At 44.2% G+C, this 27,779-nt stretch overlaps 2 protein-coding genes across 2 annotated transcripts in view; both read left to right on the top strand.

Annotated features, from left to right (window-relative positions):
* SLC25A43 (solute carrier family 25 member 43) overlaps positions 1-6,451 on the top strand; it is a 42,446-nt gene extending 35,995 nt beyond the window's left edge. Inside the window, exons 4-5 of the mRNA XM_070290865.1 lie at positions 3,880-4,014; positions 4,827-6,451. Coding sequence (XP_070146966.1) covers positions 3,880-4,014; positions 4,827-5,027 — 336 coding nt within the window. The 3' untranslated portion in view covers positions 5,028-6,451. The remainder of the gene's footprint in view (positions 1-3,879; positions 4,015-4,826) is intronic.
* A 9,837-nt stretch (positions 6,452-16,288) lies between these two features.
* SLC25A5 (solute carrier family 25 member 5) lies at positions 16,289-19,148 on the top strand. Its single transcript, XM_070290864.1, has 4 exons — positions 16,289-16,558; positions 17,538-18,024; positions 18,203-18,343; positions 18,742-19,148. Exons 1-4 carry the CDS (start codon positions 16,448-16,450, stop codon positions 18,897-18,899), a joined length of 897 nt encoding a protein of 298 aa, XP_070146965.1. The 5' UTR covers positions 16,289-16,447; the 3' UTR covers positions 18,900-19,148.
* Positions 19,149-27,779: the final 8,631 nt, after the last annotated feature.

Here is a 27,779-nt window from a genome sequence, read left to right as displayed (position 1 = left end):
TGTAGCCTGCCAGGCTCCTCTCTCCATGGAATTTACCAGGCAAGCATACTGGAGTGGGTTGCCATTTCCTCCTCCAGGGGATCTGACTCAGGGATTGAACCTGTGTCTCCTGCACTGACGCGCGGATTCTTTATCACTGAGCCACCAGGGAAGCCCATCTATACATGTGTCTATACTCATGTAACTAACTACACCCAAACAAGGTAATTTTACTGTATGTTACTTGGAGAACACGAGATTGGGCAGAGTCTAAAAGACAAAGATTGGAGGAAGGAGTCGTTTTTTCATATGGGAGGGGCTTGAGTTTATTCATTTACTAAGGGAGGAAATCAGGTCTCTTGGGAAAGGTGGCCAAGAGGAATTCAAAGGTGTGAGATCCAGGGCACCAGTGGGAAGGAAAAATGATCTGTTTTCCCCACAAACTGTGCAGCACAACACAAACTCCGTCTGGGATGGAGGACACAGTGTGGTGTGCAGGGCATTGTGTTTGGTGAGGTTGGGAAGAGCCCCTGGGAGGAATGGGAAATGATGCTTCCAGAGCTTGCCCTGCAGTATGATGGTCCAGCAGAGGCTAGAGACCTTAAAGCTTCAGTGGCGCCGACCTGTCCCTTTGTGGATTCGTGTTCAGCAGCTTGGTGCAGAGAAGAGGTTGGTGGGGAAGGGGGATGGAGATCAGCTGAAGGATGAAGGGCAAGGATTTTAAGATGAGGAACGAAAAGAAGGGCTGGGAAGACAAGAAAAGGAGGAACATGAAGCCAAGAGGGAACTAATGGCATGGGAGACAAGGGAGAGGGCATGTGACTAGATCAGTTAGTGATCCGAATGATTATGGTTAACAGGCATCAGGGAGCGGGGGAGCTGGATGGATGAGGACACTGGTCCAAGCAGTTCTGAAGTGGAGACAGAGGACTCATATGTCAGGTTAGGGGTTTGACTGATATTTAGAATACTTTCTACAGAATAGTCACAGCAGGACTTCCCCAGTGGTTCAGATGGTAAATAATCTGCCTGCAGTGCATGAGACACATGTTCAATCCCTCGGTTGGGAAGATCCCCTGGAGAAGGAAATGGCAATGCACTCCAGTATTTTTGCCTGGAGAATTCCATGGACAGAAGAGCCCAGCGGGCTACAGTCCATAAGGTTGGAGAGAGTCCAACACGACTGAGCAACTAACACTTTCACTTTCAGCTCATAAATATTGATCCTTGCCATGTGCCTGACACCAGTACTTTGCATGCACATCTCATTCATTCTCACAGCACATACTATTCCTGTTTTCTAAATGAGGAAACCAAGGCTCAAAAAGATTAGATGAGTTACCCAGGGTCACATAACCAGTAAGTGGAGCAGCGATGGACTAGAACCCAACCTGTTTGACTCCAGGGTTTATGTTTCTCTGACTCATATACTCTATTGCTTCTCCCACATGGAAAAGCTTGATTCCATCATAATGAAATGCTGTATTGACCTCAACTAGACATCTCAGAAATGAACCAAAGTAGGTGCATTGCTTGATGTAAATGTGTCAGCATTTCTGAAAGCCAGCTATAAGGGGCTGTCCCTCTCACACTGGATCAGTTCAGTTCAGTCGCTCAGTCATGTCTGACTCTTTGCGACCCCATGAATCACAGCACACCAGGCCTCCCTGTCCATCACCAACTCCCGGAGTTCACTCAGACTCATGTCTATCAAGACAGTGATGCCATCCAGCCATCTCATCCTCTGTCGTCTCCTTCTCCTCCTGCCCCCAATCCCTCCAAGCATCAGAGTCCTTTCCAATGAGTCAACTCTTCCCATGAGGTGGCCAAAGTATTGGAGTTTCAGCTTTAGCATCATTCCTTCCAAAGGCTGATCTCCTTCAGAATGCACTGGTTGGATCTCCTGGCAGTCCAAGGGACTCTCAAGAGTCTTCTCCAACACCACAGTCCAAAAGCATCAATTCTTTGGCACTCAGCCTTCTTCACAGTCCAACTCTCACATCCATACATGACCACTGGAAAAACCATAGCCTTGACTAGACGGACCTTTGTCGGCAAAGTAATGTCTCTGCTTTTGAATATGCTATCTAGGTTGGTCATAACTTTTCTTCCAAGGAGTAAGCGTCTTTTAATTTCATGGCTGCAATCACCATCTGCAGTGATTTTGGAGCCCAAAAAACTAAAGTCTGACCCTGTTTCCACTGTTTCCCCATCTATTTCCCATGAAGTGATGGGACCAGATGCCATGATCTTCATTTTCTGAATGTTGAACTTTAAGCCAACTTGTTCACTCTCCTCTTTCACTTTCATCAAGAGGCTTTTTAGTTCCTCTTCACCTTCTGCCATAAGGGTGGTGTCATCTGCATATCTGAGGTTATTGGTATTTCTCCCGGCAATCTTAATTCCAGCTTGTGCTTCCTCCAGCCCAACGTTTCTCATGATGTACTCTGCGTATAAGTTAAATAAGCAGGGTGACAATATACAGCCTTGACACACTCCTTTTCCTATTTGGAACCAGTCTGTTGTTCCATGTCCAGTTCTAACAGTTGCTTCCTGACCTGCATATAGGTTTCTCAAAAGGCAAGTCAGGGGGTCTGGTATTCCCATCTCTTTTAGAATTTTCCACAGTTTATTGTGATCCACACAGTCAAAGGCTTTGGCATAGTCAATAAAGCAGAAATAGATGTTTTTCTGGAACTCTTGCTTTTTCCATGATCCAGCGGATGTTGGCAATTTGATGCCTTTTCTAAAACCAGCTTGAACATGTGGAAGTTCACGGTTCACATATTGCTGAAGCCTGGCTTGGAGAATTTTGAGCATTACTTTACTAGCGTGTGAGATGAGTGCAACTGTGCGGTAGTTTGAGCATTGACACACTGGATGAGTGGTGTCAATTCTGCCTGTAGATTGTATATTGAAAAGTTCTTTCATTTGATCATAAAAATTATTTTGTTAAAGGACAAAAAATTACTTTCAGAGATGGGGCATTTTGGTGGTCAGCCAGAATGGTACTGGGAGTGGTGACGAAATCCATCGGATAACCAAAGGAGTGGGTGGTCAAAGGGGTGTCAAGGTGAGGATCACTGATGCCTATGTCTAGAAATAAGGTATAAGATGGGATGACTATAGATGCTAAAGTTCCCTGTGATGGTGGTGAGTGTGGAAGAGGGGGAGCTACTAGGTGTCACAGGCCTCAGTGAGTGTAGAAGAGTGGCCAGGAGGCCAGTAACTGAAAACAGCAATGAGTGTGGTTTAGTGCCACCAGCCCCAGCTGAGAGCTTTTGACATGAGAGTGGCCAGGGTCTGAGAACAGAAAGCGGGAGCTGGAAGAATGCCCTTCCCTCTGCTGCCCATTCTGGGACATCTGTGAGGTGGGGAAATGAGCAGCCCCCACTTGAGGGCTTCACAGAGGAGGGATCATTTAAGACAAGGAAACAGAAGGCACTTAAAAAAGATTAAAGTCTCTGTTACAACCCGTTTAATTTAAAACAGTATCCTTGGCAGCTTGCAGCTGTTTATGAGTATAGTATGTGTTAAATCCTTATAGCTAATAAAGAAGACAAATGAAAATGAAAAAAAAAAAAAAAGATTAAAGGCATGAGAGGTGTCTATCATGTCCAGAGGGTATAGATTGAGAGGCAGTGGTAAGTTGTGAAGTGGAGTCTGTCCAGAATAGCTGCTTCCTTCCAAGAACAATAGCCCCAAATATGTGAATAGGGTGTCATGGCTTTCCTGCCCACTAATACTCATTCTAAGCCTACAGGAAAGCTAGAGTCCTGTGGCAGCCATTCTTCATCATCATCTTGGCCAGGACATTGAATCTTGAGACCTTGGCTGCTTGACAAAACCATTATTTCCCAGTGACTAAATCACCTCATCCCATCTTCTCTTTCCTACCAGGCTCAGAGCCCCCACCTTCCCCATGGTGGAGGGGTGGATGTCCATTTCTCAGGAGCAGTGGACTGCTTCCGGCAGATAGTGAAAGCACAAGGGGTCCTAGGGCTCTGGAATGGATTGGCAGCCAACCTACTGAAGGTGAGAGGAATGGTCAGTCTCCCGCTTGTCCGCCTCTGCCACTGCCACCCTGTTCTACACCGTTGCCACTCCCTCTGCAGTTTGCCTGCAAACACCTCCTCTAGCACAGAGCCTATGAGTGCAGGCTGGCTGGGGACCCTGTGTGGTGTTGGGACATCTGATACCCCATCCCAGAGGAGCTAAGCATTTAGTGTCAAGGTTCCCAAAAGGGAGGTTCATAGACTCCTAAAAGGACTGTAACCCCCTATCCTAAAATTGTATGAAAAAAATGTGTCCATTTGGGCATATGTGCATCTCTCTGGGGAAAGGATCCATAACTTATATCATTTTCCAAAAGAACTTCATGACTTTAAAAAAAAAGGTTAAGAACTGTGGACTAACCTTGCACTAGTTGGCACAGAAGTGATTCCAATCAAGACAAGATTATGTTAGGAATTGCCCAGCTGTCCAGTGGTTAGGACTGAGCATTTTCACTACTGAGTTCAATCCTTGGTCAGGGAACTAAGATCCCACAAACCATGCATGGCATGGCCAAAAAAAGGCAAGTGTATGTTGACAGGCAGTGTTAGATTGTCTACATGCATATCAACCCATACCCAGGCTTCCCCAGGGCAGGCCCTTCAGTGGCTCTGCCACTCCTCTCCCCAACCAACATTGGGCCGGCTTGCATTTTTCCATCTTCCCTGATTCCAAAAAGAATGACCATGTTGTATTGTCCACAGCCTTTATCTCAGTTTACCCTGATCCAAGTTGATTGCAGATGCATTGATGTTTTAAGATTTTCACATGATTTTCATTTTCTTTCTCTACAGATAGTTCCATATTTTGCAGTTATGTTTGGCACCTTTGAGTTCTGCAAGAGAATCTGTCTTTACCAAAATGGTTACATCATGTCTCCTCTGAGCTATAAATTGACCCCAGGGGTGGATCAGAGTTTGAAGCCCCAGGAGTTACGGGAATTAAATAAGTTCTTCAAAACTGGACAACTAAAGTCTAAAAAACCAACTCTTTAAAACTGAGTGGAACTAGAGGTGCATTGATTGAAGGCGTGTTGCAGAGAGGAATGTAGCCTCAGAACTGTGCACGCATGGAGTAACAAGAGGGTGCTCCTGTCTGCTGCTCTTGGAAATGAGAAGATTCAGCCACACCTGAGCTCCAGAGTAATGGCCCTGTGAACACCTGCACCACCGTGATTTTATAACAAAACCTAGCAGTAATAAAATGTACAGTTTACACTGTGGATATAAATAGGCAATGTTAGTCAGTCAGTTCAGTGACTCAGTCATGTCCGACTCTGCGACCCCATGGACTGCAACACGCCAGGCTTCCCTGTCCATTACCAACTCCCAGAGCTTGCTCAAACTCATGTCCATCAAGTCAGTGATGCCATCCAACCATCTCATCCTCTGTCGTCCCCTTCTCCTCTTGCCTTCAATCTTTCCCAGCATCAGGGTCTTTCCCAATGACTCAGTTCTTCAAATCAGGTGGCCAAAGTATTGGAGCTTCAGCTTCAACATCAGTCCTTCCAATGAATATTCAGGATTCATTCTCTTTAGGATTGACTGGTTTGATCTCCTTGCAGTCCAAGGTACTCTCAAGAGTCTTCTCCAACACCACAGTTCAAAAGCATCAAATAGTTCAAAAGCATCAAATAGGCAGTGTACACAACACCAAAGGGCCTGGCCATGACCTCTCAGAGCAACGTGCTGTTAAAGTGACTGGGCAGACAGCATGCTGGAGCTCCACGACAGGCTCACAGCTTACACTAACCCATGGCAGCCTAGTTTCACCCAGATTCACTTGAGACTTCCCGATCCAGTCATTCTAGAACTCACAATCCTGGCTGACTTTGGAGTGCACACACCATGATGTAAATTATGCCTTACCAGAAACTAAATGAAAAACATTTAACATTTAAAAGTTACCACCATCATAGTAGATCCAGCCTTCTTTATTTAAATTTGAAGCCTTCTTCTATTTCTAGAAGGTAGTTTATAGCATGACTGCTTCGTTATGCCCCAGAAGACCTTCTTTCAGTTAGTCATGTATAGTCCAAATGGCCTGAATTCTCTGCCTTTTTAACTTGCTTTGCAAGCCTACCCAGAAAATAAATTATTTAGTCAACTTATTCTCACAGCATGTCCCAGTTGCCTAGAGAGGATCAAATAGAACATTTGACACGCACACAGACCCACAATGTAACTAAAAAAGCACTTTGGGCTAATCATGTCTACTAGATTTTTTTAAAATCAAATTTTGGGTTTATTCCACCTTGGGGATTCTATGTCAAGTTTATGTAATTGTACCTTTTGAATAGCCTATCTATGCATTAAAAAGCAATATCTAATATGAAGTTGTTAATTTATACACAAACAGAAAGAGACTTTCAATATGTTGGAAGTATTTTTCCCTATTAAATTTATTTTCCAAAGAAAAATGATGTGTTGGTCGTTTATTACTAATTTGAGTTAGAAAACTATTGCCAAAATCTTTAAGCTCTCAGAAACTTGTCCTATTGGAATATATCAAAATAACTCATTTTTTCAGCCACTGGGGCAGACTGTGTTTTATGGAAAAGAGAAGTTAATACACACAAGAAAATCTCATCTGTAGCCCAATCAGTTACTGTTTCAGTTCAGTTAAGTCACTCAGTCGTGTCTGACTCAGTCAATTGCAACCCCATAGACTGCAGCACTCCAGGCTTCCCTGTCCATCACCAACTCCCAGAGCTTGCTCAAACTCATATCCATCAAGTCAGTGATGCCATCCAACTATCTCATCCTCCATCATCCCCTTCTTCTTCTGCCTTCAATCTTTCCCAGCATCAAGGTCTTTTCCAAGAAATCAGTTCTTTGCATCAGGTGAGTTTAGAGGTGACAGGTGAGTTTAACAGATTCTTAACCCAGAGTGAATAGTTCATGTTAGTTACTCTTGATTTTCCTTGAGGTGAACAACTTTTTAAAAAATTCTGAAAGCTGTAAAAAAATATTTTTAAAACTCTAGTACTGTTCCTAAAACAAATTTCCAACTTCTTATATTTTCCCAGAGGTATGAAGGAAGTGTTCTGCTTTTCTGCTTTATGGTTTGCAATGGGCACCACCAAACTGGGCTAAGTACTTTGGGAGGATTATAAAGATATGTGATGCAATATTGAGCCAGGAGTAACTTCTAGTCATCAGGAACAAAACATACCTATACATATGAAATGACTATAATTACGAAGCAAATACAAGCAAGGGCATGATAATATAGCAGCAACCATTAACAAGATTACCAAGGGGCTCCTTAATTGATTCACTTAGTGAATCAGTGATTTAAAGTATAATTGAAAAAAAGAAGTCTTTTTTAACATGGTGGTGGTTTAGTCACTAAGTTGTATCTGACTCTGCGACCCCATGGACTGTAGCCTGCCAGGCTCCTGTGTCCATGTGATTTCCCAGGCAAGAATACTGGAGTGGGTTGCCATTTCCTTCTCCAGGGGATCTTCCTGACCCAGGGATCTAACCCAAGTCTCCTGCAATAGTTATTATTTATTTGGCTGTTCCAGGTCTTAGTTGTGGTACGTGGGATCTTTGATCTTTGTTGCAGCATATGGCATCTTTAGTTGCTGCATGCAAACGCTTAGTTGCAGCATGTGGGATCTAGTTCCCTGACCAGGGATCAAACCTGAGCCCCCTGCATTGGGAGCTCAGAGTCTTAGCCACTAGACCACCAGGGAAGTCCTGGGAAGGAATGAGTCTTACATTACATTTTGAAGGAAGTAAAAGGATAATAGTTGGTGCAGAGTAAGTTGAGGGGAGAATATGTTGCAGGCTGAAGGTAGCGTATGTGGTATCACAGAGGTGGAAGGAAGCAAAAGGTATCTGCAAAAGAGTGTGAAGACTGGCTTCATGCATTCATTCACTGAGAGCTTGCACTCTGGGCATCATGGTACACCAGGCAGCTCAGGTCCTTGCCCATGTTCTAGTGAGGGGGGCAGTCAAAAAACTAATCAACAAGTGAGGTATAGATTGTAATGTTATGAGGGGGATAAACAGGGTGCTTTATTAGAGAATTACATGGGAGGTAAGGGAAGTATTTTTGATCAAGCACCCAGAGAAAGCCACTATGAGAGGTGATATTTGAAATGAGACTTGAAAAATAAAAATGAGTCAACCACATTAGGAACTAGGGAGAAGAGCATTCTTGGCAGGCAGAACGGAAGGTGCAACAGTGGTACTGGTAGTGGGAAAGGCTGGATGAATGACAAAGAAGTGAGCACAGCCAGTGTGGTGAGTGAGAACAGATGAGATGTGGTTGGACAGAGGTCCAGGTCATATGTGGCCACTTGGGCCATAGTAAAATGTTTAATTCTAAAATAAATGAGTAAAACAAGTTTAATTCTAAGTGCAGCAGGGAGTCATTGAAAGCTTTTATGCAGAGATGCTATAAAATCTGATTTTCATTTTTGAAATATCCCTCTGGTTGCTATGTGGATAATAGATGGGAAGGAAGCAAGGCTGTGAGTAGGAAAACCAGTTAAAAGGCTACTACAAAGTCCAAGTAAGAAATGATGACTTATGGGGAATTCCCTGGAAGTCCAGTAGTTAAGACTTGGTGCTTTCACTGCCATGGGCCCAGGTTCAATCCCTGGTCTAGGAACTAAGATCCTGCAAGTGACATAGCCAAAAAATTAAAAAATTTTTTAAAAATTTAAGCGATGGCTTGGACTAGAAAGGTGGCCATAAGGATGAGAGGAGTGAATAGGTTCAAGATAGATTTTTCAGTTTGGGATCAGCAGGATGTGCTGAGCAATTGAATGTAGGGAATAAAAGAAAGAAATCAAGGATGGCACCTAGGTTTTTCACTTTTGACTTATTAAAAAGGTAGATAATGTTGCCATTTGCTAAGGTGGGGAAGACTGGTGGGGGCCCAAGTTTTCGTGGAGAAGGAATTAAAAGTTTTGTTTTGGACATGTTAAATTTGAAATGCCCATGAGACATCCGAGTAGAGAAGTCAAGTAGGCAGTTGGCTGGACCATAGGCTGTTCATGTAATTGTCCAAACCAGTTGTGGTAGACAGAATAATGAACCCCCCATCAAGGGTGTCCACACCCTAATACCTAAGAACCTGTAAATATTTACCTTACACAGCAAAAGGGACTTACATGATTAAGGATAAGGATATTCAGATGGAAAAATTATCATAGTTTATCGGGGCTTCCCAGGTGGCGCTACTGGTAAAAAAAACAAAACAAACAAACAAAAAAAAACCCACATGATCCCCTGGAGAAGGAAATGGCAACCCACTCCAGTATCCTTGCCTGGAAAATCCCATGGACAGAGGAGCCTGGTGGGCTACAGTCCATGGGGTCACAAAAAGTCAAACATGACTGAAGCAACTTAGCACTTAGCATCTGGGTAGGGCCAGATAAAGTGGAAGAGGAAGGTGGAAGAGAGATTCGAGGTTGCAAAATAAGGCAGAAGAAATGGGGAACAAGAAGGACTTGGCTGACTTTGAATGCAAAGATGCCCAAGAGCCAGGAAATGGGGATTTCCGTCCTACAACCATAAGGAATTGAATTCAGCCAACAACCTGAATGAGCCAGGAAATGGACTTTCCCCCAGAGCCTTCAGAAAGCATTGCAATCTTGCCAGATACCTTGATTTAAGCCAAGTAAGACCTGTATGAGACTTCTGATCTCTATAACTGTTAAGATAATAAATTTGTGTTGCTTAAGCCACTGACTTTGCAGTAATTTGTTACAGCAGCAATAGAAAACTAATATACCAGAACATTATTGATAATTATGTCAGGATACAAAGCATACCTGGGCTGTCCTGGCCAAACAGGACAAGTCTGGAGCTCAGGAGGGAGTGGTGGCTGGAAGTAGAAATGTGGGTGTGGTCAGCAGATAGATGGCATGTAAAGCCACGAGACTGAATGAGACAACCAAAGGAGGAGATGGAAAGGAACTCCTGGGGGAGGAGGTGTGTGTGCTAAGTCACTCCAGCCGTATCCCACTTTTTTCGACCCCATGGACGATAGCCCACCAGGCTCCTCTATCCATAGGATTTTCCAGGCAAGAATACTAGAGTGGGTTGCCATGCCCTCCTCCAGGGGATCTTCCTGACCCAGGGACCGAACCCATGACTCTTAAGTCTCTTGCATTGGCAGTCAAGTTATTTACCACTAGCACCACCTGGGAAGCCCTGGGGGAGAGGGAAGCAACAAGAAATGACATTGAGATGTTAGCTAAGGAAAGGCCTCGAGATGTGGAGGAACTGGAACACTTATACTCTGCTATTGGTACAATCATTTTGAAAACAGTCTGGAAATTCCTCAACTGGTTTAACATGGAGTTAACCATATGACCTAGCAATTCCACTTCTAGGTATCTACCCCAGAGAAACGAAAACATATGTCCACACAAAAACTTGTACAGGAATGTTTATAGAAGTATCATTCATAATAGGCAAAAAGTAGAAATGACCCAAATGTCTATCAACTGATGAATGGCTAAACAAAATGTTATATAGCCATACAATGGAGCTACTTAGCAATATAAAGGAATTGACTTTGTGAACACACAAAACACATGGGTGAATCTCAGGGTATATATATATATATATATAATGAGAGAAGCCAGATGCCCCCATCCCCAAAAGAATGGTATCATACTATATGATTCCATTCATAGGAAATTCTAGGAAATGCACACTGGTCTATAGTGATAGAAAGATTAGTGGTTGCTTGGGGAGGGATTACAATAGGGTTCTAGAAAAACTGGTGATGGATAGGTTCACCATCTTACCTGCAGTGATAATTTCATAGGTGTTTATGTATGTTAAAAGTTTTAAATATATAAGTTTCATTGCATATGATTATACCTCAATAAGACTGATATTTTGTTTTATCTGAAGCAGTTATCCAGGGCTGGAATATATCAAACACTTTCTGAGTCTGCTCAAAGGGGCCAAAAACAAAGCCCTTGGGTGAGGTGGAGGGGCTTCAAATGCTAGCCTGCAGAGTTCAGGATTGATCCACTAAGCAGAAGAAAGTCATTGGTTTCTTGAGCAACACAGGTGATATGATGAAAACTGGACGTGAACAAGAAGGTTCAAGAAGCTGAAACAGAAATGAGACATTAAAGACAGGAAGACTGGCCAGCAAATGAGAACTTGGTGGTTTGGTTTTTTGTGTTTGTTTGTTTGTTTCGGCCTCAGGCTTGCAGGATATCCCCGACCAGGGATTGAAACTGGAGCCTTGGCAGTCAGACTTCTGAGTCCTAACCACTGGGCTGCCAGGGAATTCCCAAGTAGCTCATGTTTTAGAAAGTCGTTTCTTGTTCAGTTGAAGTCTGCCTTCATGATACTTCTACCAGCTGCCATTGATTCTACACAGGATGTCTAATTCTCTTCCATCTGACAGACAGTCCTTCAATTAGGAAGAGAGTCATGATGGCCCTCCTTCACCCAAAGCCCTTTCCCAGTTAAATCTCTCTTATTTATTCAGCCATTTCTCATATGACATGATTTGAAGGCACTTTACTTTCCTGTCTTTTTAAAACATGTCCCAATTTGTTAATGTCCTCTTAAAATGGCATCCAGAAGTGAGCACAAAGTTCTATGGGCCAACAGCAGAGGCCCAAATGGGACTGAAAGTCCCCTGATCTGTTTAGGACCATCATCTTGACCCATCTCAAGACTCATTAGCATCTTTTGGCATTGCCAACTTACAGTCAACTAAGACCCTCAGTTCTTTTTCACACATGCTCTAGCTCCTTATCCTTAAATGTCCTGCACTAAACAGAACATTAGAAACCTTTATTGTGGTCCTTCCCATTTTATAAGCCTCGGTTTATTCTGGACTTTAGCCCTTCTGACTCAGTTCCTAGAGATTTGTGATACTCTTTAGTCTTTGTCCTTGGAAGTCTAGCCTTCATTCTGTCATCTATATATGTACTTTAAAAATTTGAGCTCATCAGAGAAGAATCTGGAAGGACAGCTTAATTTACTAGATATCTCTCCTTTTTAAATTTCTCATTGGAATTTTTGCAAATTGTATGGATCTGAATTTTATCTTGGAATATTTCACTCTCCTGAGCTATCTTTCTATTTGGAGTTTGAACAAGAGATCATATTTATCTTTTTTTTTGATCCTTTTGACTTTTAAAACACACACATACACACACACACACTCTCTCTCTCTCTCACACTCACACACACACACACATACACAGGTTAGTTAACCTATCTAACTATGCCCAGCATTCCTTTGTTTAACAGATCCAGATCAGTCAGTCTTGGTCTGTTTCCCTAAGATTGTCGCTTTCACTTTACAATGAGATCTTCCTTACTTATTATCAGGAGTAAGCCTAGTTTAGCAATTTACCTCATTGCTTCTTCAGTTTTCTGAGAACTATAAATTACAGCAAGAGAGTCAAGTATTTATCAGTGTGCTGCTATCAGAATAATGAAACTTGCAGCAGATACTCAGATGGTTTTTGTCTCTGATCAACATTTCTCCCCAAGATGATGACTTCATGAAGTACTATTCATAGCTTTTATCTATATGGGCAGTCTCTTGTATGCTTTCACAATGACATTCACTTTCATTTGTCCCCTTTATTTTCATGGAATGCTTTTCACCCTCCTACCAATGAATTACTGGCTATACTTTCTTGATATATTACTATTCTGCTCTCCCATATGGTATCTCTCTAAACCAGGTTTACCCTTCTTTTCACTGATGCCAGTCAGAAGTCTCATTCTACCAAGTTTGAACAATACCTATAAAATTGTCTTTTCTTGCTTGTATTAACATTGTACATTCACTTTATTACTCATACAGTGGGTGTGTGAGTACATAGATAACTGAGGCATTAAGTATCATTTCTGACCTTCTTCCTTGTTTTTTCTGAGACAGTAGGCACTGCCTTAGCTCTGTTTTCTCTTCCTTAATTGCATGTGTATTCTACACAACTTCCAGAAACGTAGTAGTTACTAAGAGCTCCCACTATGTTTCAATGAAGGCATTTCTTTTTAATGAATTGAATAGTCTATATCATTATCAACATCATCATCATTATCATTGACATTAGTCCCTGTTTGCCTGGACTCTTGCTCCTGGTTTCTTTTCTTTTTCCTCTTTTTTTTTCTTTTGACTTTTTAATTTTTTTAGCTTTCAGAAATAAAAATGTTGCCCACAAAAAAAAAAACAGTATAAAGAATTTCCATGTATCCTGCACTCAGCTTCTTCAAATGGTAACATCTTATATAACCACTGTAACTAAAAATAGTATTGGTAGAATATTATTAACTAATCTACAGATTATATGTCCAAATCTCACCAATAGTACCACCATGTCCTTTTTCTGGTCCAGGATCCAATCCAGGATCACACATTGTATTAACCTCTTTCTCCTTAGTCTCCTTTAATCTGTGACAGTTCCTCAGTCTCTTTTTCTTTCATGACCTTGACACTTTTGAGAACATCCAACTCCTTTAAGTATACCTGGTCATAGGCAGCCAGGAGAGCTCCAGCTCACTGAATTCAGCAAAATACCAAGTCACGGCATGGAGTCACTCTTAAATGTATTTCACCTTCAGTAAAACTACACTTAAGCACCCAAAGACTGCTGCTGCTGCTGCTGCTGCTGCTGCTGCTGCTAAATCACTTCAGTTGTATCCGACTCTGTGCGACCCCATAAATGGCAGCTCACCAGGCTCCTCCACCCATGGGATTTTCCAGGCAAGAGTACTAGAGTAGGGTGCCATTGCCTTCTCCAACCCAAAGACTGAGAAGGGGCAAATTTTATGTAATTATTTGATCATCTTTTTGTGGAGAGCGAAATGTAACAGAACAGTAAATGTGGAGATCCTTGAAACAATAAGAGAGTTTTGGAGTTGAATATGGCAGGCATATCATGCTCAGTGGAAGCAGCAGATGTGGCCAAGGAAAAGCTAAAAAAGAAAAGGGTACATAGGTGATAGTGACCTAGGTCAGAGTAATTAATATTTGAATAAAAATGCATTCATCAGAATGTCAAGAGTTCAGACTAGAAAGGTTTTGAATTGTATAGTGAAATGCATTCGAAAACCACCTCCCTCTAAACAAAATGCTGTTGATGTTTTGTTTTCACTGTTCACTCTCTCACCAGTAGAGGTAGAGGATTGGCTATCACTTTCAGAGAATACACTCTATCATTGAAACTGCACAGCAAGGTCATTTCTGTATCCAGCTGCATTTCTATTATAATCAACTAATGAGAAACAAGTGGCCTCTCCAGAACACTGGTCAAAGATAGCCCCCAGGATCAACAAAGCTGGAGTGAAAATTGCTCTTCTCTGAACATGTGCTGTGTGTGCTCATCACTTTGGATTGCTCGGGTTCATGGAAAGACTAATGAATTGCAAAGTATACTTAGAGGAAGAACCTGACATGCCCAGAGGAATCTTAGAGTTGGGTCCTTTAACAGGCAGATCTGGAGAAGGCGGGAGAGGGCAAGAAATTGAGTGGCATGCCATCTATGTTTTCAGTGTGCTGGGTACCTAGGGCTCAGCTACAGTGAGTATTTTCAACAGTTATTTCTGTAAACATGGCTGTGATGACTTAGACATAGGATTTGTGAGGACACCTTCAGCTTCTTTTCTGAATCTGAGGAAGGGCATTTAAGCTAACAAGTAGGTTTTTAAGGACATGTGTGGCAAACGTTTTCCCAGTGCAGAGATTAAGGGAGTCAACAAGCCCTTGTCTCTTGACGACAATGGGTGTGTCAATCTAGTTCTGTTGATTCCTCTAAACTTTTCTGGAGATTAGCAATCCACTCAATGCAAGAGTGCTTTACCTGGGCCCAGAGACCCACATACCAATCTAGTTCACACAACCTCTTAACCTTAACGATATACCCTCTATGCTTTGGCTTTTGGCTCAAATAATTTCCTAACCCTCCAGCCCAGTCCTTTTGAACGCTCCTCCAGTTTCCTCTGGCTTCACCAGCGGTCCCATCACTTCATGGCAAATAGATGGGGAAACAGTGGAAACAGTGGCTGACTTTACTTTTCTGGGCTCTAAAATCACTGCAGATGGTGATTGCAGCCATGAAATTAAAAGACACTTACTCCTTGGAAGGAAAGTTATGACCAAACTAGAAAGCATATTAAAAAGCAGAGACATCACTTTGCCAACAAAGGTCTGTCTAGTCAAGGCTATGGTTTTTCCAGTGGTCATGTTTGGATGTGAGAGTTGGACTATAAAGAAAGCTGAGCACTGAAGAACTGATGCTTTTGAACTGTAGTGTTGGAGAAGACTCTTGAGAGTCCCTTGGATTGCAAGGAGATCCAACCAGTCCATCCTAAAGGAGATCAGTCCTGGGTGTTCACTGGAAGGACTGATGTTGAAGCTGAAAGTCCAATACTTTGGCCACCTCATGTGAAGAGCTGACTCATTGGAAAAGACCCTGATGCTGGGAAAGATCGAGGGCAGGAGGAGAAGGGGACGATAGAGGATGAGATGGTTGGATGGCATCACCGACTCGATGGACATGGGTTTGGGTGGACTCCAGGAGTTGGTGATGGACAGGGAGGCCTGGCATGCTGCGGTTCATGGGGTCGCAAAGAGTCGGACACGACTGAGTGACTGAACTGACCTGAACAGAACACCGGCGAAGTTCCAGGCCAGGGCCAGACTTAGGGTGAGGAGAGTGAGGTACTTGGCCGGGCGCCAAATGTTAGCGGACACCAAACAACTCAGGAATCAAAATGAACGATTCTTTTTAATGCACCATTTTAAAAATCCAAAGGAATGCAAAAATCCTTGATGAACATTTCAAATTTCTGAATAAAGACAGGCTCCCTTCTTGCATTGGCAGGGCCCTGCCTCACTTGCCTCACCATCACCCTAGCCCTGGGGCTCCAAGTAAACTTGATTTACAAAAACAGGCGACCGACCAGCGCGCCACAATTTATCTATATGAATTTTTAAAATATTGCATTCAATATTATTTCTCTTGACAACCAAATTTGGGTAGCGAGGGGGGGTATGTTTTTTGTTGGTTCTTTAGGGTCCCCTTAAATACCGCGCCTCACCCTGGTCCAGGCACACCGTGACCTCTCCCCCTCCGCGCCCCGGAGCCTCCCCTGGGGTCCCGCGTCCGGGTCAGGTACTCTGGGGCCGCCGCCTCCTCGGGCCGGGTCAGGTGCTGCGGGCGAGCCCGGGCAGCGCGGAGGGCGGTCCCTGCCACACTCCACGGCTCCTCCCTCCGCGCGCTCAGCCACTCAGCGGCCCCGCCGCCCTGCGCGCCGGGGCTCAGGGCCCGCCCCCGACGCCGGCCGCCCAGGCGCCGGCTCCCCCTATATAAATCAGCCATTTGCTTCGCTCCGCCCCAGAGCCCCGGAGTCCAAGCCGGTTCCTCGTCGATCTTTCAGTCGTCCGCTTACTCTTTCCTTCCAAGATGACAGATGCCGCCGTGTCCTTCGCCAAGGACTTCCTGGCAGGTGGAGTGGCGGCGGCCATCTCCAAGACCGCGGTCGCGCCCATCGAGCGGGTGAAGCTGCTGCTGCAGGTATGTCTCGGAATCCGAGAGCCTGACCAGGAAGTGGGGGGAGGGGCCGCGCGGGAAGCGGTGGTCCGGGGCCTGGGGGGAACCAGCCCTCGAGATCTGCCCAGGGAAGTGGCAGCGTGGGAGCAGGGGTGGCCGCGGGGTAGGACCAAAAAAGGCAGACTTGAGAGAGGTGTTTTAGTGATGTGAACTTTAGGATCTCGGAAAGGGTCGGGGGCGGAGGGTGGGCGGAGGAAGACCAGGGCCTGGGCATCCCAGAGGCAGCGAACTCGGATGGGGCAGCCCAGGAGTGACTGGCTCCCGGGCCTTGTGTCAAGGGCGAAGACGCTGAAAAGAGGGACACCTGCCTGTACCGAGGACCTCAGGGTCGTGGCAAGGAGATAACAGCCTGGGGGAGGCCACGCGGTCGGTGGAGCGGCCTCGCAGCCGGCAGCCGCGCTCAGACCGGCCGGGCCGGAAGCCGGCGCCGGGAAGCGCGTGTCCCTTGTGCGTCTGCCCCCGCGCGGCCGCTGGCGCGTTCCCGCGGCCTGGCGGCGCGCTCTGCTACTCCGGCTCTAGAGGGCGCGCCCGCACAGGCTGACGGGTGGTGGCCCTCAGGTCACCTCCAGGAGAGGGGGACACGAGCGGGAGGGAAGCTGCTCCCAGGGACCTTAGGCGAAGACCACGGTCACCAGGGTGACCGCGCCTGATGTGGGACGCGCCCTAATGTCTCTGATCCAGGGTCTGAGATAATGACCTTTCTCCCAGGTCTAAAGGTCACAGCTCCGCTTGAGGGTGGCACCTCCTCACCCAGAGGGGTGGAGGCTTAATGCTTCTAGCTGTGACAGCGGCAGAAGGTTAGGAGGGTCCCACCTGTGGGATCTAGAAGGCCAGACTTGGGGCAGGTGGGAGCCAGCTAACCTTTAAGGGTGTCCGTTGAGATGCTATATTCTCTTCCCTTCTTGTGATTATCACTCTTTCTGTTGGCCTCCTTGTCTGTCAGGTGCAGCATGCCAGCAAGCAAATCACTGCAGATAAGCAGTACAAGGGCATCATAGACTGCGTGGTTCGTATCCCCAAGGAGCAGGGAGTCCTGTCCTTCTGGCGTGGTAACCTGGCCAATGTGATCAGATACTTCCCCACCCAGGCTCTCAACTTTGCCTTCAAAGATAAATACAAGCAGATCTTCCTGGGTGGTGTGGATAAGAGGACCCAGTTTTGGCGCTACTTTGCAGGAAATCTGGCATCAGGTGGTGCCGCCGGGGCCACGTCCCTGTGTTTCGTGTACCCTCTCGACTTTGCCCGTACCCGTCTAGCAGCCGACGTGGGCAAAGCTGGAGCTGAAAGGGAATTCAGAGGCCTCGGTGACTGCCTGGTTAAGATCTACAAATCTGACGGGATTAGAGGCCTGTACCAAGGCTTTAACGTGTCTGTGCAGGGTATTATCATCTACCGAGCTGCCTACTTCGGTATATATGACACTGCGAAGGGTAAGTTTGCCCGTGGGCTTCAGAACTGTCCATGTGAGAACTTTTAAAGGGTTATCTGAAGGCAGCCAGTGTCACCCCGTACAGCCCTTTGTGTACAGAGATGTTGGGGGTGGGGGACATGGAAAACAAGTCAGGAAGACTCTGCTTACTGGTAAAAGTGTCTCTCTTCTATTCTCAGGAATGCTTCCAGATCCCAAGAACACTCATATCTTCATCAGCTGGATGATCGCACAGTCAGTCACGGCGGTTGCTGGGTTGACTTCCTATCCGTTCGACACTGTGCGTCGCCGCATGATGATGCAGTCAGGGCGCAAAGGAAGTAAGTTCCACTGGAGCAAAAGATACAGATGTGGGCATGGCACATGGGCACAGACCAGCCATGCCTGCCTTTGAAAATGGCAGTCTGTTGAGATCCCAGGTGGGGTTGATTGGTCTGTGTCCACTGCACAGTCTCCTTTCAGCAGGCCCTTTGGGTGCCTATGCCCAAGGGGGCTTGCCTGGTGTTAGAGGTTAAGGCCAGCAGGTTGTCTGCACCTCCCCGTTGTCCTTTAGTCACCATATTAAGATTGCAGTAATTGGCCACACTAATGTGTAAATGTTGGATTTTTTAAAACTGACAATAGCTCTTAGAGGTGGGGCTCTGGGTTAGTCTGGTTAAACTTAAGGACTTTTCACCTCAGCCTCGGGTCACCAACCCTTTGTCTTTGTCCTTTGCAGCTGATATCATGTACACAGGCACGCTTGACTGCTGGAGGAAGATTGCTCGTGACGAAGGAGCCAAAGCCTTTTTCAAAGGCGCGTGGTCCAATGTTCTCAGAGGCATGGGCGGGGCTTTTGTGCTTGTCCTGTATGATGAAATCAAGAAGTTCACCTAAGTTATTTCCTAGTTTTTTTCCTGTGACTAGGCATGTTGTATTATATAACATATCTTGAGCATTCCTGACAGACTGTTAGCTGTCTATTTATCTATGGCAACTATTTACTGGTTGAAAATGGGAAGCAATAATATTCACCTGACCAATTTTCTCTTAAAGCCATTTCCATGATGACGATGGGACCCAGTTTTTTATTTCAGTCACTCCTGGCAAATAACAAATTTGAAGAAATAAAAAATACCTGGAATAGTTTTGTTTGTGGTTTATTTTCATTTGAAAGTACATTAGATAATTTAGTAAGGGCTATGTTTGAGTAAATGCTGCAGTATATCCTGAGGTGATGAGCTTTCTTCTAAAACCAATCTTCAGCCATCCACTTAGCAAAGAACACCTTGGCTGTGTGACCCATCGACATTCCAGACCCAGAGCAACCGAAAACTGTTGGTCCATTGCCTGTGGACAGTGACAGCTAATGAGCTTTCTCTGAAAAGCACTCTGGAACCACCTTTCCTATCTTGTGCTTATTAATGAAATACTAGCTGAATTTTACACTTGAATTTCATCTCATTTCATGATGAAATTCATTCTTCCATGAGTTTCATCTCATTTAAACAAAAGTGTTGTGAAAGTGAAGTCGCTCAGTCGTGTCCAACTCTTTGCGACCCCATAGACTGTAGCCTACCAGGCTCCTCTGTCCATGGGATTTTCCAGGCAATAGTACTGGAGTGGATTGCCATTTCCTTCAGGGGATTTTCCTGACCCAGGGATCAAACCCAGGCCTATATTGCAGGTGGATTCTTTACTGTCAGCTACCAGGGAAGCCCATAAGGTGGTAACAGCAATTTTTGTCCAATTGCCTTCCCTCCTCCATCTTCACCTGTCTCAAGTCAATCTAATCCTGTTCAAAGCAGAGGATTAGAACTGGCATAGTTAGGCAGTGCTGAGATGGCAATACTGTTAAAGATTATGGAGAGAGCTGCCAAGAACCCAAATCTCACTACAAAAAGGAAACCGCATCTACATTTTGGCTGGCATTTTAATCAGCCCAGTTAATGGAGGATGCGTGTTTCTTTTGGAAGAGTCCTTCCTTGGGATCCACATGAGAGTGTGTTTGCAGTTTCTGCAGCTCCTGTAGCCTCAGAAATACAGGGATTTTACCTAAAACATGAGGTTTGTAGGAAGCACCATGGCTGGCAAACCACAACATTCAAAGTAGAAAATGATAGGTAATCCACTTGCACAGGTGAAAGTTCCTGAGGAATGCGACATAACGCTAGCATGTTTATCTGCCACTCATAGATAGGGTCTGCATGGCAGGCGTTACTGCCCACAGGATCCTAGTGTTTTTTGTTATGTGCCACCTGGCCAAGCACCTGAGTCAACACAATGTACACATACCAAGTTATATACCTTAAATATACACAATGTTTTTATATAGTGGATTTATCCCTTACCTTCAGTGATACTGACAATAAAAAATATCTTAGTAAAGTTGCTAAAAAAAAAACCCACAAGACTACTGGTATCAAGCCTGGATTCTGCCACAACTGTGCTGTTGGATAAGTTAATTTCAAGCCTCAGTTTTCCTCATCTATAAAATGAGGATACTAATAATGCCTGCCTTTGAGAGTTGTTTGAAGGATTAAAGGAGATTCCATTTCGCTCCCTGGGTCAGGAAGATTCCCTGGAGAAGGAAATGGCAACCCACTCCAATATTCTTGCCTGGAGAATTCCATGGACAGAGGATCCGGGTGGGCTACAGTCCAAGGGGTCACAAAAAGTTGTACATGACTGAGTGAATACCACCACATCTACCATAGAACATACATAACGTTGTAAGTGGTAACTATGATAATTATTAACAGACAGTTAAGGTTTCAGGGGCTCCAAAATCAGAAGTACCTGGATTTGAATCCCAGCTCTGCTGCTTACTTAACTGTATGGCCTTGGGCAAGTCACTTATCCTGGGTCTCAGTTTCTTCTTCTGTAAAATGGGGATATAACAGTGCTAGCCATATTTCCTTGGAGTCTTGGGAGTAAGAGTTAAATAACATAAAGCATGTAAGGCAATCAATGTAGTGCCCGGCATCTAGTAAGCTCTCTGATGTGAGTTTTTCATAATTAGACATCCATTTTGTGGAATGAAGATCTGCCTAAGCAGAGAACTACTTAAGAATGAACTCAAACTCACTTCTCTTTTCTCTGCAACAGCTTAGATATACTATTTTGTGTAGGATTTATATAAAATAAACTTCAGATCGGGTCTTTTTTCAGAGAATTTGATCCTGAAAGGGGATAAGAGGCTCTTCACTTAGGGCTGCAAACCATAATACAAGAGAACCCAAGTCCCCTTTATGGTTATTACAATAGATGTGGGCTCACTGAGCTGGCAGCTATTAAAATAAACCTAGGACCAAGCGTTAATGATCAGAAAGAAAGAAGTGGTGCTTCCTACAATTGGGTGGCTGACATAGATGAGGTGTGTTTTTTTTCCCCCTCTTTCTATTCTTGTTCAATGATTTTTGAAATTTAATTTAAAGACAAAGTGGTTTTAATCTCTCCAAGCTGTGCAGGATAGTGCTATAGAATTCATTATGTCCATTATGCTCATGCGAACATTGATAGTACACAATCTTAGCAACCCCCTAATTTATGCCATTGTTTTGTTACTATTCAAAGCCTAACAGAATCTGTGAAGCCCGATTCCAGGTGAGAGAGCCAGTATACAGGTCAGCTTGCACACAGCCTCGCTCTCCATTCCAGGGGCCACTCGGCTCAGTCACCGGAGGCAGTGTTCCGGGTGCTCCGACCGCCACCGCCGGATAAAGAAACCAGGGGTGTCTTCCCACAGGGGCAGTTGTCGTGGACGGTAAGTCATTTAAGCCATTATTTTGTATTAAAAGAGATGTGGATATGTTAGCGAGTCTATTGCACAATTTGAATGTATTTTAAAGCTGTAGAAAGAGTTCTGGCACTGCCCTCAGACCCCAGGGGGAACCCTTTCAACCTCCTCTGCCATTACAGATACTAAGGTACAAAAAAATTCTAAAGTACTGCCGTGCCAGATGCTAGATTTTCAAGGGTCTGTGTTCCTGCGGTACGTTTCCTTTTTCCTAGGAGGTTTGTAAGCATAGTATTTCTAATTTGTTTTGGCGGTTTTTAACACAGTTAGTATCTGTACATGGTCCTCAAAGTTGAACAGTAAAGATGTAAAATGAACAGTAAGCGTTTCCTCTGTCCCATCCCTAACTCTTGTCTTCAAAAGTAACCATTATGAACAGCTTCTTGTCTATTCAGACAAAAAATTTTGTAATGCATATTGTTATGAGAGTAGCTGATTTGTTTTTTTATCTGAATCCTATTCTGACGGCTTGGATTCAAAATGGCATGATTCTTTTAGACCAGTGTCGGACTCTGGGGACCAGGATTTACAGACGCTGTCGGAGGCAGGAGGGTGGGGAATGGGTAGTTTCTGGATTCTGAGCAAGGATTTCTAAATGTGATCCTTTATTAAAACCTTAAAAGGAAGCCAGTATTTTCCTTTGCAGTTTTAGCTTTGGTTGCTGAGTGACCTGGGGGCAAGTCACTTTTCACATCAGAACCTTAATTTCTCCTTTAAAGTTCCTTCCAGTTGAGATGTTCTCTGGCTCCATCATTTTTACATAAAGCAGCATCAGTGAAAGGACTGGGATTAGGTGATTTAATCCTCCCTGAGAACATTTTAAACTATCTAACACAGTCGTAAGTTGAATAGTCTCTGACTCAGAACAGTCATTTGCAGACTGTGTGGGTGGGTTGGTGTTGGCAAGTAAAATTGCAAATGTAAAGATTTACATTAATTTCAAGACCAAGAAGCTGAGCAACAAAATTACAGCTTGGAGTTTGGGTCAAAGGAGGTTTGATTTACCTCAAAATAGTTAATATCCGTCTTTTCAAAGCCTCATCTTATTATCTGTAATATGCACTTTGGTATGCGAGTGGCGATTTATTTGAACAACAAATACTGGATGCTACAATTTCTGGACACAAAAAAAGTACCTTGTGTTCCACTCAAAATTTTTGGAGGAGCTTCCCCATCATTTCAGTCATTTATTCGGTTTAAATGCAGGTGAACAAGTTCAGATGCATGGTGTTCTTCTTAGCCAAAGGCTTAAAAGAGCCTTTGGTATCCCGGCAACAAATATAAACAACGTTCAAGTGACAGATTGGGCAGTATTTTCACTATACCCTCTTCAGAGACACAACTGAGTTACAGGCTAAAAGTATTAATTCATAACTGTCAGTTTAAGAGAGGTGCCCATCCTGGGATTTCATTTCCTTGGGTGACTTTTGTAATGAGGGGAGGAAATTTAGCACTGTTGAGATTTAAGGGAACTTCTGGGATCTAATCACAAGACATCTTTCACCGTCTCTAATGTTTTCACTCCCACAATGGAGATGGTTGTGGCCATAAAGACATAACCAGGGCAAAGTCTTTGCTAGACCACTATTGACAGATCAGCTTCCTAGGGCTTCGTGTTTGGGAGTGCAAAGGGAAATGCTTCTGTCTAAATGAGTTTCCAGTGCCCTGCTGGGTGAGAAGCAAATGTACTCTCTCCTGATGGAGAGAGACGTGCCAAGAACCTAACGGTGCTTCAGCCTTGAAGCCACCCATTGCATGGGCCCCTTCCCAGCCCTGAGAGGTGCCACAGCGATGTATTCATTTTGTCATTGGGTTTTGTAAAATGTTCAAAAGATATGTTTGTGTTTTTTAAAAGGGGGCACCCAAATAATATAATTATATAAATTGATATCCCCACAAAACCTGCATCTACACGTGCTGGTGGAGCTGGAATAGATGAAGGAATTTGGAGGCAACCCTGTACATGAAGGCAGAGGCATTACCCAGGTCTGGGACTTCCTTGTCACCTGGTCTCCTCACTGTTCCCCATCTTCTCGCCCAGGACTTGCTCATAAGACTCTTCTGGACTGGAGGTCTCATTTTCTTTTTTTTTAAATTCAAGTATAGTTGCTTTGAGGGCTTCCTCGGTGGCTCAGATGATAAAAAATCCGCCTTCAATGCGCGAGACCCAGGTTCGATCCCTGGGTGGGGAAGATCCCCTGGAGAAGGAAATGGCAACCCACCCCAGTATTCTTGCCTGGAGAATTCCATGGACAGAGGAGCCTGGAGAGCTACATTCCATGGGGTCACAAAGGGTCAGACACGACTAAGCAACTAATACACACACAACACACATTGTTGCTTTACCGTGTTGTATTAGTTTCTGCTGAGGTCTCATTTTCAAAGACCAAACTGTCTCACTTGACAACTCTCCAGTTTGTACCTAACTGCTTTCTGCCTCAGTTTCCCCATCTATCATACACAGATAACAACACTACCTCATGAAAATTAACAGGGTTAATATGTGTAAAGTGCTTAGAACAATGTGGACACCTGCTTTACACAATTTTGCTGACTGTTACTGGGCTTCCCTGGTAGCTCAGTGGTAAAGAATCTGCCTGCCAATGCAGAAGACATGGGTTTGATCTCTGGGTAGATCCCCTGGAGAAGGAAATGGCAACTCACTCCAGTATTCTTCCCTGAGAAATCCCATGGACAGAGGAGCCTGGTGGGCTACAGTCCATGGGGACACAAACAGTCAGACATGACTTAGCAACTAAACAACAATGACTGTTACTGTTTTATTGGAATGCCTTAAATGAGTTTAGTTTCATCCATGGGATACTGATGTAATGGACTTATCCCTGACCTACAGATTTCTAAAACAGTCGCGAAAATGCCACATGTCCCATAGAAAGTGAATCTCTCTCTCTCACAAAGAAAGAAAAGGTTGCAAAGAAAGAGAAAAAAAAAAAAACACTTGGAATGCACTAAATAGGAATGTGTGGTTATGGTGGTAATCCTGAACTCTTAAGTTAGAGCACTTATTTTACAATTCTAGTTATTCAAGGGAGCAGAGGCCAAAAAAAATCCATCCTGCCTCACATCCAGACCCCCACTGCCCTGCTGGCCCAGGAGAGCTATGTGATCATCAGGGTTCCCTTTGTTCTTACAGTGTTTCAAGGAATCCACGAGGTCCCTGCCTGATTACCCAAGTCTATGATGTGACTCCCTAGGGAAAGAAGCTGCTGGGGAGAGGCAACACTGAGACTTTTGGAAGCAAAAAATCTCCTTTCACTTTTGCAATTCAGTTCAGGAGTTAAGAGTCCCTTTATTATAAAAACTGAGCCTTGTAGTGGGCTGACCCTAGAAGTGAAGGTCGGAGGCTGGGGGCTTGGACTTCTGGGTAAAAGCATGCTGCTTGCCAGTTAGGATAGAAAGCTGGGAGTTTGGCCATGGAAATTGTAATCCCACTTCAGCTCCATGCTTCCCTGTCTCTCTTAGGTCACATCAGAGCTCATCATGGATTAGTCCCTCAGTCTGTCTACCAGGAGAATTGGAGATCAACTTTTCTTGTTTGGGTTACAATGTCATTTTCATTTATTTATTTGTTTTTGGCTGGATCTCCATTGCTGTGCATGGACTTTCTCTAGTTGCAGCATGCAGGGGCTACTCTCTGGTTGCAGCGCACAGGCTTCTCATTGCAGTGGCTTTTCTCGTTGTAGAGCACAGGTTCTAGGGTGCACTGGTTTCAGTAGTTGGGGCACACAGGCTTTGTTGCCCCACAGCATGTAGGATCTTCCCCGACCACGGATCAAACCTGTGTTCCCTGCATTGGTAGATGGATTCTTAACCACTGGATAACCAGGAAACTCCCCATTAAAAAAATTTTTTTTGTTGAAATATAGCTGATTTACCATGTTGTATTAGTTTCAGATGTACAGTAAAGTGATTCAGTTATACACACACATATGTGTTTGTGTGTGTGTTTTAACAGTATCAGCTGCAACATCATTTATTAAATCTTCTACCAAATCTCTTTTCAGAATTTCTAGAGCTAGACAGATTGGATTGTTAAGCCTGCTTCTGCTGATTAAACAATCAATACAACCAAATACTATGATTTCTCTAAACTACAGAATCACAATCATAACTAATTATTTTGACCTCCTATATGCCAATGTTGTGCTATTCACTTTGCCTGGATTAACTCTCCTGTTCTCTCAATAGTCCTGAGAGGTAGGTATTATTATAAGCTCCATTTTACAGCTGGTGAAACTGAGGCTTTAAGAGGTGAGGTAATGCACTCTGAGCTGTCCTTGACTTTCAAAGAGAACTTTAAGGTGAGCCTGTCCAACTATTTATTTTGAGTCATGATATATTAAAATATGAAAACTGACTAGTTTCAACCACAGACAACCACCTGACAAATATTAAATAGAAACTGTAATAACCAAAGCACTGTTTACAGAGTTCAATTTTAGAATATGAGTTATTTACTATTCCAGCCAATTTAAGAATTATTGTTCAAGAATAATTACTTTAACCTAAAGCTACATTTGATTTATTCAAATTTCCTTAACTTTTTCAGGACAGACCCTCCTTTTAAAAGAAGGCTCTTAGCAAGGAATGCTGAGACCCCTACTAAGGTTACTTGCCTGCAGCGGGGGCTATTATGTTATTGGACTATTGGGCAATGCTCAACCCAACTAACACAACCACATGACCAGGTGGTGTTTGACGCCCCCTCACCTCTTGCCAAGGGTTGGGGGCAGGTCTCAGAAAAATGTTGACACCAGGGCGCTGGTCTATTTTAGCTGAACGAACCATCTATGGAGAGACAGTAACTTGTGCCTTTTGTTCTGCTACATCCGTGCATGCTCCAAAGTCCCAAACCAAACCACTTGCCATTCCCTCACCAAGTGTTCATGCTCGCATTTCTAAGCTTTGTTGTACTATGACTGCAGTAAAACCACAACCTAAAAGGTGTGACGTATGTTTTATTCAGGGGCCTTTTTGAGGACCATACTCGAGGAGATGGCCTCTCAGATAGCTAGCTCCTAGGAAATGTTCCAGAAAGGCAAAGGAGGAGCCAGGATACAATGGAGTTTTTGCTGGGAAAAAAATATATAGTCAAACATCAGAAGATTACTGCTAATTACAAAAAAACAGACATCTCAAGTTAATAATTGTAGCACTTTCGTGTGTATAGAAGATGCAAGAATCTGGGCTCATTGAAATTATTCCTCAGATATGCATCTAGGGTTGGTATCTTCTTTTTAGCCATTCTGAATTCCCCCTCAGGGCACACCAAGGTGGGAGGGTGGCGACTGCAGTGGCTGATGGCTTGATGGCAGCGACATTCTTTGTTTACTGAAATGGAAGCAGTTTTGTCCAGTTACTCGCCACCCTCCCCCCAACAAGCTGCCATTCCTTACCTCTCTGCCAAGGCACAGTCCTTCAAGATCCAGCTGAGATCACCCCTTTTTCCACAAGTCTTCCCAGACTCCACTAGTCAGTGCTTGCTGCCCTTTCCTCTGAACTGCTAAAGTATTTATGCTCAATTCATGGTTGTATCCCCAGTGCCTGGAACAGTGCCTGGCACATAGTAGGTACTCAAGAAATAATTAAGTGAATGAACTCTAATGTTTGTGTCATTGTATAATGACTAAGTGTCTGGCCCCATTAGGGGCTGTGTCTTGTTCCTCTTTACATTCCTAACATGAAGCAGAAAACTTTGCGTGGTAAATGTCCATTGGAGGGAGAAATGAATGAACGTGTGAACTTAGCTCCTTGCCTATTGATCTGCAGGAGTAAATTCTGACTGGATCCAGCCTCTTGCACCCTGGGAACAACTCTGCAGTAATATGTTGCACTGGGCCTTCTTGACTGGCATCTATTGTTTGCCCAGCTCCTGGGCTTAGAGGGAGGCTCTGGATACAGCAGGGGGTTGGGGAATCACCGTGTTTCTGTATTGCTGCTATGTGGTCCATGCTAGA

This window comes from Ovis canadensis, chromosome X (genome assembly GCF_042477335.2).
Source record: "Ovis canadensis isolate MfBH-ARS-UI-01 breed Bighorn chromosome X, ARS-UI_OviCan_v2, whole genome shotgun sequence".
In the NCBI taxonomy this organism is placed as follows: Eukaryota; Metazoa; Chordata; class Mammalia; order Artiodactyla; family Bovidae; genus Ovis; species Ovis canadensis.
Note: the sequence above shows the minus strand (reverse complement) of the source record. Positions and strands in the feature narration are given on the sequence as shown.

Coding starts and splice junctions, on each gene's coding strand:
- SLC25A5 (XM_070290864.1), top strand. CDS start 16,448: ATGACAGATGCCGCCGTGTCCTTCGCCAAGGACTTCCTGGCAGGTGGA. Junction 18,025..18,202: donor TATATATGACACTGCGAAGG/GTAAGTTTGCCC, acceptor TTCTATTCTCAG/GAATGCTTCCAGATCCCAAG. Junction 18,344..18,741: donor GCAGTCAGGGCGCAAAGGAA/GTAAGTTCCACT, acceptor TGTCCTTTGCAG/CTGATATCATGTACACAGGC.